Genomic DNA, 12,361 nt, shown 5'->3' with positions numbered 1-12,361 from the left:
GCAAACTCAACTCCATCATGGTTTTCTTTTTTTTTTCTTTTTGTAAAATAGCCAATAGCAATCTATAACAAAATATGCAATAAAATATATGCATACTCTACATAATAATCTATGAATAATGTATAGATAAACAATTCAATTTAACAAATGATTGCTTATTTCTTTGGTATTTTTGTCCTATACATACTGTATATGCAATGATGATTTCTGGGTGATAAGTATGTTGGTGTTATCCAGTGTCAAGTCTCTTTTTGATCATGTGAGGATAAGATAATAGAGTAGTTAGTTAAAGCACATAACAAGTAACTAGCATGCCTTAATACCCAACATAATGGCATGCACTGGGGCCCGTTGTCAATACCTTACATCACTGCCAAGAGACATGGTTGAAATTAGCACTATAATACTGATAAACCATTTACTGAACTATTGATATACAGTGTATCACAATGCAGCAAATGTATGGAAAAAACAAAATGATTTTTATTAATATAAATAAATTATTTTGTTGTCCAAATGATAAACAAAGCAATTCAACAGTAACAGCTGTCTTAATATGATATGTGGACTAAAAAAAGTGGAAGAGCTGTACGTGATAAATACTCATAGAAAACCACAAACCAACATTTTTTTTTATTACGCCCTATATCTATTTGTCTCATGATTTATTGTTATATTTATGTATGTCTTTCTATGTATTTCTCTGGCCAGATGATACTAAAGAGGCAGGACCGTAAGTTTAAGTCCTGTGTGATCAACCACAGTGACATTTTTTTTAAATTTGATGTTGCTTTGTAGGCAGAAAGTAAAATGTGCTCACGTTACTCCTCTGCAGCAGCAATCAGCTGCCTCGATCAGCTGCTTCACCAACATGTCTGCCTCATAAATGAACTGCAATGTCTTCTGCATTTGAGGATGCTGACAAAGTCTAATCGCCCCCTCTAGTGGTGAAATGACGTTCATGAGGCAGGGTTGAAATACAGTGGCTGGGAGCTGCTTATAACACAATCAGGCTAGCGTTCTTGTCTATTAGATATTAATATAAAAAATAGAGTTTGCATTTTATCAGAGGTGTCTACTTCACAAGAGCTTTCTAATTTTCCATGTTAGAGGGATTATTTCCAGCATCGATCCTGTTTTTCTGCAATCCCAAATCAAGTGTTCATTTGATTTTGCCAAGACAAACAAGGCATATTCCTGGCATTAACGCAGTGAGTTGCTAAACACAGGAAAGACTTTGTGACTTTAATGTTTCACTTGAATGTGAGACATTTGCTCCTACAGCAGCAGCTCCGTTCACTCACGGATACAGCATTTAATCCAAAGATGGGGTGGACTCACTGTATCGTCTTGTAAGTTTGGATGGAACTTTAAACCCATTTGTATATTGTACTTTATTAGTTTTTGTCATGAATGTCTAGCTTGATTTTGACAATTTACTGTGTAAACATGCCATCATTGTGGAGCTGCTTCTTATATTAGCGTGTTACCTTCTGTCCAGTATTACAGATGAGCAGCATGTATAGGTTGACTGAGTGATCTGTCTCTCAGTATGCCGTATATAAAACCTCAACAACATTATATGGTTGCAACAGTTGTGTTGATTGCGTCACTGTGTTTGTTCTTTTTCTGTTTGCATCAACTTTGGACCAGCAGCTCAGATGACCCCCAAACTGATAAACAGATCGAACTGTCTCTGTCCCTTCATCTCTCCAGGTTTCTGTACGTGTCAGCGTGTGTGAGCTGGCGGCTGCCTGAACCTGAGCCTGTTATGCATGGGGCGGTCCAGTCCCCCAATTATCCCCAGCCTTACTCTCCCAACCTGCAGGAGCAGTGGGACCTCAGTGTGCCAGAGGGCTATCAGATCCGGCTCACCTTCACACACCTGGACATCGAAGCGTCTGCAGGCTGCTATTACGACTCCCTCACAGTCAGAGCCATATTTCAACACATGTGAAATCCCAAACAAAAGACCAGTGTTGTAGTGTTTCAGTTCTTAACTAAAGTGTGACTTGAGTTTTGACAACTTGACTCAGGCTTGAATATTGATGACCTACTGTAGTACCCTTTCTCTGCCAACTACGTAGTTCTACATACATCGGCACGTTTTGCTGTTGTTGCCAAAATGTGCTGTGGTGTATCTCAGAATAACAAAGTGCATCATGGGTATTGTAAAAGGCCCTTTGTTTTTCTCATTGGAGTGGTCTCTTGTTGGTAGTAATCTCACGAGGAAGCAGCCTCATGTTATTTGCTTAGGCTTTTTTGGAGGCATGTCTTGATTGGCTATCATAGGAGTCAAAATAGCTAATTTTCCGACTGATATGAGACAGAGTTGCCAACTCGTTATGTTCTGTTTCCATCTTCAGTCTGACTTTGCGTCCACTCTAACCAATAATAGTTGGGGAGGGAGATTCGATTTTCCCTTACTGCTCTCTAAAGACCAACATATCTTCCATGCCAACATATCTGTTTTGCTGGGGTTTTAAGAGTGGAATGGAGTAACCTAAAAACAAACTATAATGTCAATATTGAGAAGACATGTTGATTTAAAACAGTCCCGCTAGCACTGTCTATCTTGACAATGGTGCTCGCCTATGTTGTTATTACTTCTCATTAGTCCTGGTGCACAGCTTGGCAATCCTTACAAAAGCTTTAACAATGGCATTAGTTCCACTTTTGGTACCGCTTGGTTGTTTTTTATTTTAAGTGAGAATCCGATCTTTCATGTAATGATGTAATGATGATGGGTCAGTCAACTCAAATTTGGTGGAGTTGGCTAATTAAAAGGCGAGCTTATTATCCTTTAGGTATATCTAATAGAACCACTTTTTGTTTGGGACTTTCTGGGGACGAATATTTCTTCCATTTTCCCACAATAGATGTGTCACTCAAATGCCACTTGGATGTAATGCAATGAGCCTGAAACACAACATTGGAATCATCTGATATCATCTGAAAAAGTTATGAAGATATGACAAATTAGCTGTGCTTTTGGCCACCAGATACATGTTAGTCCAATATTTACTTTACTTTTAGCTCGGTTTTGATCTCCACCAGCTCTTGATAGAAGTATCTGCCTCTTAAGCAGCTTGAGTTTCATTAGTCACTAACAGTTTGTGCCATTTGGTGCTAAGTTGGATTTGTTAGCTCACAATGGGTTGCCAGAGCTGCTGAAACCTACGCTGATGCCATTAAGGCCTAGACACACCAAACTGACATCACAGAACTAGTGGCGACAAGGCCGGTATCTGGATGTCATTTATGTCTTGGCCAAAACTTTGTTCTTGGACACACTGCAAAGACTACAGGAAATGGCCAACTAGTACATACCTTTCACCCGTGTGAGAGGAAATTACTTTTCATACCAATAGGCGGTGATAGTCTATATTCGTCATTAAAAAAAAAAAGAAAACCGGATCAGCAACAGGACGGGCTAGACACTAGCCAGCTAGTTAGCACATTAACAACACAACCCGAGCTGAATAGCCAATCAGAGGGATTTCTCTCTCTGATGAGCTCTGTTGGCCCCACCGTTGATTCAATATACTGACTCGGCCGATAAGCCACCAACTAGGGCCAACTGCAAAAAATAGGGCAACACACGCTCACCATTGGCTTGGTGTATCAGGGCCCTTAAACCAAAACAATGAGCCGAAAGACACTTAAAAACCTTCGTGGAGCTGAGGGGAACTGCAGAGTCGGGATAATTCTCTGTGGGTGTGTCAACAGGACCACCCCTTAGTATTATGCCTAGCCATTTCATCACTTGTTAATATAAAGATATTGATTAGAGCAGCTTTAAGCAATAGAAAGACTTGAGACTCAGACTTTAATCCAAACAAAGAAGATCTGGGAAGTGACTTTTGCTCAAGGTTCGGTGACTCAGCTGCAACACTGCAATAGATCTGGCTTCTACTGAGTGCTGCATGGTGTATTAAATCATTGTCACACTTACTCTTCCTCACCATGATACAGATTTGACCCCTTATGTAAATCAGGGCTTAAAACATTACTATTTACTGCAGCTTATCAGTGAACTAGATATGTAACTTATTGTTAGGATAATCTGTAGCTATTGTTTTTATATTTGTCTGCTGTTGCTTTTGCTTTATGTTTGCTTGTTAAATGCATTTTCTGCACTGTTTTTCTTGCTTTTAGCTTTTGTTTTTAATGATCTATTGTTCCTTTAATGTTTTATCTTAACGTATTTCCCTTGTAAAGCACATTGAATTGCCTTGTGTATGAATGGTGCTATATAAATAACATTGCCTTGCCTTGCCTTGCCCTCAGGTTCTCTATGATGCGAAGATCCTGGGGAAGTTTTGTGGCCATGAGAACTCGGCTGATGGGCATCACCCAGGCACCCAGCCCATCTTGTCTCCAGGCAACACGCTCACCCTCATATTTCAGTCAGACGACAGCAACCCAGAGCGCCACCAGAATGTGGGCTTCTCTGCTCAGTACCAGGCAATAGGTAGTACCCATCAATCTTCTGTCACTTCACTCTTCATGACTGAACCACATCCCACTAACTTAACATCTCTCTCATTATCAGACAGAGATGAGTGCTCTGAGCCAGAACCTGACGATGGCTCAGGTCCACTCTGCTCTCAGATCTGCCTCAACACCCTTGGCTCGTACGTCTGCTCTTGTCACCACGGCTATGAGCTTCGCCCAGACCAGCGCAGCTGCATGTGTGAGTATTGTGCAGATATATAGTGTACTTCCCATATATACTTTAGAGGGGCCAGGATATGTAGCAGGGGAGACAATGCTCAGTCAAATGGTTGTGATTACTACCCCAAACATCTGTTTCAGTCAAGACACTTGTGTCAATGAACTGCCCATTTATGACAACTAGTTACAGTATATAAATATATTTGGCAAAAAAGTCTTTGATCTTTGAGGGAGCTCTCTAAGAAACTGAGCAGCAAGTCTGCTAGAACAAATCCATGCTTAACAAATACATCCATGCCCATTAGATTTTAGTGAAATCAACAATATTAAAAGCCAATGGAGTCTAGTGGCGTTGACAAGCGCGTTTACTATGGATATGAACCTCATACAACCCCAATTCTAAGCTGAATGTTTCTTTTCTAATCACTCAGCATCCTGCGGCGGTGGTATATTTGATGAGCCAGAGGGATATCTGTTCAGTCCAGGATACCCAAACCCCCCACCTCATGCTGTGTCCTGTCAGTACATCATTTCTGTAGAAGCTGGCTTCACTGTCTCTCTCAACTTCACTGACAACTTCCACATTGAGAGCGTGGACACCGAGCAAGGCCCAAACTGTATTCATCACTGGTTAGAGGTAATGACAAGCAGCTATATATACTGTAGATGGAACGGGGAGCTAAAGAGATATAATGAGCTATGCACTACTTGTCCTTTAAAAGGTGACCATCCCAGAGAGAGAGCCCATCAAGCTGTGTGGTGGGAAGAGTCCAGGTCTGATAGCTACAAACTCCAACACGGTCACACTGGACTACCATACTGATGATGAAGGCCAGAGTCGCGGCTGGAGCCTTGACTATAGCACAAACAGTGAGTGATAGAGGAATGACAGTGGAAATGAGTCGAGGAGGACTGTCGAAATTTTGTCACTAAATGAAATACATTTTCTACAATATTGTCTGATTGCAACTAACTATAGATTTTCAGTTGATATTACATGTCTGCTTGTTTGTGGTGTTTCCAGGAGTGAAGTGTCCTATTCCCGGTGATGTAGCTATGGGCAGGGTCACTCCCATATTGACTGAGTATTTCTACAGAGACTACATCTTTGTGCGCTGTGACCAAGGATACAAGCTGATGATGGTTAGATGAACTGCTAATTTAATAAATAAGCTTCTTTATTTGTCACTGTGAGCAATATGAAAACAAATATTACGCTGATGTTTTATCGGTTCTCATCTTTTCTCTGTCAGGATGGTGAGGAGATTACCAGTTTCTCTACCATGTGCCAAAACAATGGACAGTGGCACCTCCCTCTGCCAGAATGCCACAGTATGTTTTCTTTTGACTCAAGAAAATTGTAAAATTAATGGAAACTATATTGTGATTCAACCCCAAATTATATCTGCTTGATCATTTCCTGCGTCTCACTGGCAAAAATAATAACATGTCCTTGTTTTGTTCATCTGCAGTAATTGATTGTGGAGAACCTGAACCTCTGCTGAATGGAAGATGGGTCTTCCTGTCTGGCTTTGACAATCAGTACCTTTCTGTTGTTCAGTATCACTGTAATGAACCATTTTACACTCTACTTGGTGGCATTAATGGTAAGATATCAACATTTTGTATTCTGTGATGTATAGCTTTATGTTTTTCCTACATTTCCTACCAGACATTGGTTTCCATTAAGTGCAGATTGATTTTTCCACTGCATTCCCCCTCACTAATGATGTACATTTTGCAATAGGTCTTGCAAACTTGGTGTTTAACATGATGAATACACAATGTCAGCAATATTTAAGAGTGTGCTAATAAATGAAAACCAGTGGAAACCTGGAAATAACAAAAAACAAAACAAAAATTTAAAGGGCCAGTGTGTAAAATGGGTTGAAAACAGTGTCATCAGTGGTCAAATTCTAGATTGCAGGGCTCACTCGCTCACCCCTCCCGTCGGGTAAATGACGGTGGCCTCATAGGGACAAAAAGCCTTGCGCACAAGTTTTTCAGGAGTAGGTCTATCTAGCGACGAGGTGAATGTTTATTTAGAAATCTAAACCATGTTTCGATATTGTAGTGAATCCCTCACGAGCAGGAGACCAGAGGAGCGTTCGGGAAAAAGGCCCGTTTATTTGAGCACTCCAGAAACTCCGGTAACACTCCACTCCGTCCTAAACTCTGACTCTTCTGGCGTAACAGACATACTTCATAACTTTACACAAACACTCGTTTACCATACCGAGTGGGGACCCCCCTCCCCTCTCTGCTCCAATCTCCAGCCCGCACACTGACTGACAGCATAGCCGGTAAACAGGGCTCAGCTGTTTATTTAGCTTAGCAATATCTCCGGACTATAGTAGCTGCAATGGACGACTTTGAACGCGATTTTGAAGAGTTTCTTGTAGCGGACACAGACCCAGAGCCATACCTGTTTGAGCCGGAGCATACAGATGAGGAACTCCATGTGTTTGATGCTGAGCGGGCGAGAAGAGAGGCTGAATGCACAGAATGGGATTCGGTGCTACTGCTGCCATTGTTGGAGAGATATGTCATCAGGAGGAAAAGCGCCGCAGAGAGTGCATCACAAGGAGTGAAGTTGCGTCTTCTTTTCCTCGCAGATGACGGTTCGGGTTCATTCTCTCCTGTTGCGTGGTAAGTGTGGTCCATTCGCAAACTTTATAACTAAAAAAACTTTTCACTACTCTCTATCGATGAACTACTAACACTCTGCTGTTTCTTCCTCCTTCTTCCTTCCTTCCGCTGTCTTCGTTGGTTCATTTATACACGTGAAACGCGTTCTCTGGCTGGCTGGATTGTCCACTCGATCTGCCGTACATACATGGCGGCGCAAGATGGCGACCTCTCTAAAGCAAGGCCCTTGCTATATATATATATATATATATATAAAAGCATAATTATAAGGCTACGAAAACCAAACGAATTTTATTTTATAGCGATCATACACTTGTATAAACATATTAATGGGTAGAATATTCAGATTCAGATTCAGATTGACAATAAACCATGCCAAATATTACACACTGGCCCTTTAAACACAATACTTTTGTTTTTGCTCCGATTTTTTTACAGGTTTGGGTTAAAGATATTAAAGTTTTTTCAAACACACTAGAAATATTTCTCTCAAATTTTGGTTGCAAATTTGTTTAAATCCCCATTGGTGAGCACTTCTCCTTTTCCAAGATAATCCATCCACCTGACAGGATGCTGATTAAACAGAATCATTACTACAGATGTGTGCCCTGGGGTGGTTGCAATAAGAACAGGGATGCAGGGATGTCCACTAGAACTGTTACCTTTGAATTGAATGCTCATTTCAGTACCAAAAGCTGTCTCCAGTACTGTTTTGGCAGTGAATTTGGCAGTACATCCAACTGGCCTCTTGATATGCCACACCTGTCATGAGGATGGATTATCTTGGAAAACGGGAAGTGCTCACCAACATGGATTTGAACAAATCTGTGACCAAAATTTTGCCAAAAATATGTTGAGTGCATGAAAGAAGTCTTAGATGTTTAACCTAAACCTGTGAATATTGGGAGCAAAAAAGTGTTCTGTTTAAATTTTTTGTTCAGTGTACATTTGATACAAAACATATTTGAAAAGAATTCAATCAACTCCTCAAATACCAACGCTTGATCACTGGCCTTACCATCAAACTATACTGCTCTAGGTACCCCTTTGGCATCAGTGTTTGACACTCAAGGACACGTTGTGGATTACGCTTGTTACATGCATTGTGTCTTTTCAAAATAAACTTTTGTTTTCATAAGATATGTACAGTTTCTGCTCGTTACATGCACATATTCTCTTTGCAAAATAAACTTAGAACATGAGAAAAAACCCTGAGTTTTTAGGTGTTTTCTCAGGTTTAGGCAACAAAAGCATGTGGTTAGGTTTAGAAATAAACCCATCATGATTTGGCTTGAAATAAGTACGTTTGTTGCAAATGTAATATAACGTCATATGACATAAATCACATACGTCATCTGACATATGTCACTAGCGAAATATGCTACACATCCGAACACACTACGTTATAAAAATAACTGCAGGACACAAACAGCAGCCACCTAGTCAAAGTCCAAAGTTTGTTTGACCCATTCACCTCCCCACTTCTGCCCACACTATGCGTACTTGCTCTTCATACTACGACAGTTGCTTAGAGCGTCAAAAATTGCTGCGTCCTGGTGCATCTGGTACTGCCACAAAATGGTGCCTCTTTGCGTTGGTATGTGACATGAGGGCTACTGACCAAGCATTGGTATTTGACTAGTTGGGAGTGAGACCGAGTTTAACAGTGATGACACAGTGCACTGACACACCCGGGAGTGCATTTGTACATAACCGACTGATTTTTATTTCTTGATCTCTCTGCTCTGCAGTTATGTTCACCTGTGAGGCCGACAGAAAGTGGAGATCCAACAACGATATTGTTATCAATCCAATATGCATACCAGGTATTGCTTTTTATTACAACAATAAAACACTGGAAACCCTAATTAATATCTAAATCTCTTTTCTCTCTTTTACTGGCAACTCTTTTGTGAAACTTAATAAAAACATGTACATCTGTATCCCATCTAGTCTGTGGCCAGCCCACAAAACTCCTCACTGGCTATCAAAGGATTATTGGAGGGAGTGAAGCTCCAGAAAACACCATCCCCTGGCAAGTGATGCTGAGTGTTGATGGAGGAAGAGGAGGAGGCATGGTGATTGCAGACCGCTGGATTATGACTGCAGCTCATAATTTAGTTCATGATGGAAATCCAGCTTCAAAAGACACTGTACGGGTAAGTGGTCAATTTTAGGTGTTACTTACATGTCCATTGCCTCCATGTTTTTGAATTTCCATTTATTTTTTTCTATGTTGTTGATTTGCAGATTTACATGGGACTTACTGATGTTAAATCCCTGTTGGGCTCTCCTGTGTATGCTGCTTCAATCCACATTCACCCTGAATACAACAACCCCAACTTGTTAGACTACAACAATGACATTGCCTTGATCAAACTTCAAGACCAGATCACATTCAACTCATCCATTATGCCAATATGTTTGCCAGCAGAGGGTGCCACATACGTGACTGGAGAGATGGGGTAAAGAAACAACTACTGGATTTAATTTCATAATGCTTTATAATTAAATTCTATGTTCTTTAATGTATTGGTAACACTTTACTTAAAGGTCAGGTCTATAATGCATTATGAGCACATTCATAAGACATTATAACACATTTATAAGGCTTTATAAACGTCGTTATAAATGTTTATAATCATGTATGACGACTTATAACAAGGAAAGTATTATAAGTAGTTACATAATGCATTATAAATTCAGCATTCATAATGCTTTATACTTCCATGCCAAAGTGACGACAGTGTTTGAAAGAAGAATCTGAAGTATTGGCATTATTCCGTTTCAGAAATTAAGCATTTATTATATGTCAGAACAGTTCTTTGAGTCTTTATAACTGGCTAAAGTTATGATAGTTATAATGTGCTATGTAACCCAGTACTTCAGATTCTTCTTTCAAACACTGTTGTAACTTTGGCATGGAAATATAAAGCATTATGAATGCTGAATTTATAATGCATTATGTAACCACTTATAATACTTTATAAACCTTGTTATAAGTCACTCTGAAACCCGTGTCTCAAGTCACTCTGAAACCCGTAGTAGCAATATATAAGCAAGCAATAAAAATTATGGATCAAAAACCCATGAGATGGCACCACTGTGGCATCCTGAGAAAACACAACCTTCTTGCATTTGAAAATCTCATAATTTACATAAATATCAGACTGGTTTTTAAATGTCTTTATAACTATGTATCACCCCTGTTTTCTGCACTGATAAAAAGACGTTTGAGCTCAAGTCAAATGAACACACGAGCCTCCTACAATGGTGACTGCATTGTTCCCAGGTATACAACATCATTTGGTCAATCTGCCTTCTCAGTAAAAGGCGTTAACCTATGGAACACTCTACCCACTCACCTGAAATTGGAGACTCATACAAACGCTTTTAACAGAGGACTAAAAGCATGGTTAAAAGCAAAACAACAATGTTCACATGTATAAATATGGACTTAGTTTAATATTGTAACTAATACCACGGTTGCGATCATGAATTTTGTTTGTTTTACCTCCTACTGCTGATCATATGCCCTGTGATCTTTGAATATTACTGTTTGCAATCATAACATCTGTTTGTTTTATCCCATTTGTTAATTATATGCTCTGTGTTTTCAGAAAAGCCGCCTATGGACTAGTGTTGAAAATTAGCACGTGTGCTACACACACCTAAGCAAAGGCATCTGGTCTGTCCACTGGGACAGTCTCAATGTATTTGTGATGTCCATATTAAATAAAATAAACCTAAACCTAAACCTATAAGTTGTCATACATGATAATTAACATTTGTAACAACGTTTATAAAGCCTTATGAATGTGTTATAATGTCTTCTAAATGTGCTCATAATGCATTATAGACCTGACCTTTAAGTAAAGTGTTACCAATGTATTTTATTATTTATTCATTTTCTCCTTGTTGTGCCAACTGTGACTCTTTTGAACAAGAGACTCAGGTTTCCTCTTTCTACCGGGCTCACCATAATTGTCTCTTCTTTGTTTTCTTTGGGGTTTTTTTCAGACTGGTGTCAGGCTTTGGCATTACAGAAACTAACAACAGACGGATTTTAACAAATAAGCTGAAATACGTGCAGGTCCCTGTGGTGGAGCAGGCAATATGCAGTAATTCAGTCGCTTTGTTGAAGAGGAATCGGGACAATGTACCAGATCTGACAAATAACATGTTCTGTGCTGGAGTCCCTGAAGGTAAGAAGGACTCCTGCCAGGGTGACAGTGGAGGCCCCTATGCCCTGAGACATGACGGCCAGTTCTGGGCTGCTGGGATCGTCAGCTGGGGGGTTGACTGCGGAAAGCAAGGAACATATGGAGTCTACACCAGAGTCGCTAACTATGTAGGCTGGATCAACACGACTATGCAGGAGAATTAAAATTTACAGTAATTCATTACAATATGATGTGAAGATGTTGAAGAAACAAAACATCTACATCAAAATAAAAAGGGAACACACTTTTCCCTAAATATACTCTTTCTGCATATTGTGTCTACTATGAATTAAGGTAATGTTCCAATGTACGGTAAAATGATCAAGTGCAATCATGATTAGAACCATTTAAAAATCTCTCTAAAATTATGAAATAAATGTAATACTGGTCATAAAGTCACTGCAAATCTCCCAAAAGTGTATTTTTGAATAAAGTGTCATCATACAGACTCAAATTTGCCTTTTCGTGTTTGTATTTCAGATAAATCGTCCACTTAATGTTGAAAACATCAATCTTTAGTTGGAGCTTGGCCGTTATACTTTCCATCAAATATACTCTCCTCAATCTTTCCCTCCATTGTTGGACAGTTGGTGGCTTTATATTTCTCCATATAACTGTGATCATTTTTTTGCAATCTACAGCAACACCCCAAGATATGTCTGGTTTTTAGTGTCTATATCATCTGGAGTGTCTCCCTGGCTATAGAGGCAGGTCTTCCCGTATGATTTGCTTAATCTCCACCTTAATGTCTTATCCAATTTGGGACAATCCCATTGTTGCAATTTGTCCACATTGTCTCCAGCATAATTCAG

General features: G+C 39.7%; 1 protein-coding gene across 1 annotated transcript; it reads left to right on the top strand.

Annotated features, from left to right (window-relative positions):
• The first annotated feature begins 1,214 nt into the window (after positions 1 to 1,214).
• Positions 1,215 to 12,003, top strand: LOC125893107 (complement C1r-A subcomponent-like). The gene is made up of 13 exons (XM_049583608.1): positions 1,215 to 1,352; positions 1,717 to 1,930; positions 4,291 to 4,474; positions 4,556 to 4,696; positions 5,109 to 5,314; positions 5,400 to 5,547; positions 5,702 to 5,820; positions 5,931 to 6,009; positions 6,150 to 6,284; positions 9,078 to 9,152; positions 9,280 to 9,485; positions 9,577 to 9,791; positions 11,347 to 12,003. Exons 1-13 carry the CDS (start codon positions 1,249 to 1,251, stop codon positions 11,711 to 11,713), a joined length of 2,193 nt encoding a protein of 730 aa, XP_049439565.1. The 5' UTR covers positions 1,215 to 1,248; the 3' UTR covers positions 11,714 to 12,003.
• The last annotated feature ends 358 nt before the right edge of the window (positions 12,004 to 12,361 follow it).

The sequence above is a fragment of the Epinephelus fuscoguttatus genome, linkage group LG8, assembly GCF_011397635.1.
Source record: "Epinephelus fuscoguttatus linkage group LG8, E.fuscoguttatus.final_Chr_v1".
Lineage (NCBI taxonomy): Eukaryota > Metazoa > Chordata > Actinopteri > Perciformes > Serranidae > Epinephelus > Epinephelus fuscoguttatus.
This window is presented reverse-complemented; position numbering and strand designations above follow the sequence as displayed.

What these genes read in the sequence shown, in the direction of transcription:
- LOC125893107 (XM_049583608.1), top strand. Translation starts at nt 1,249, where the DNA reads ATGTTTCACTTGAATGTGAGACATTTGCTCCTACAGCAGCAGCTCCGT. An exon ending in TGCTCAGTACCAGGCAATAG is followed by an intron (nt 4,475 to 4,555) that starts GTAGTACCCATC and finishes TCTCATTATCAG; the next exon opens with ACAGAGATGAGTGCTCTGAG. An exon ending in TCTACTTGGTGGCATTAATG is followed by an intron (nt 6,285 to 9,077) that starts GTAAGATATCAA and finishes TCTGCTCTGCAG; the next exon opens with TTATGTTCACCTGTGAGGCC.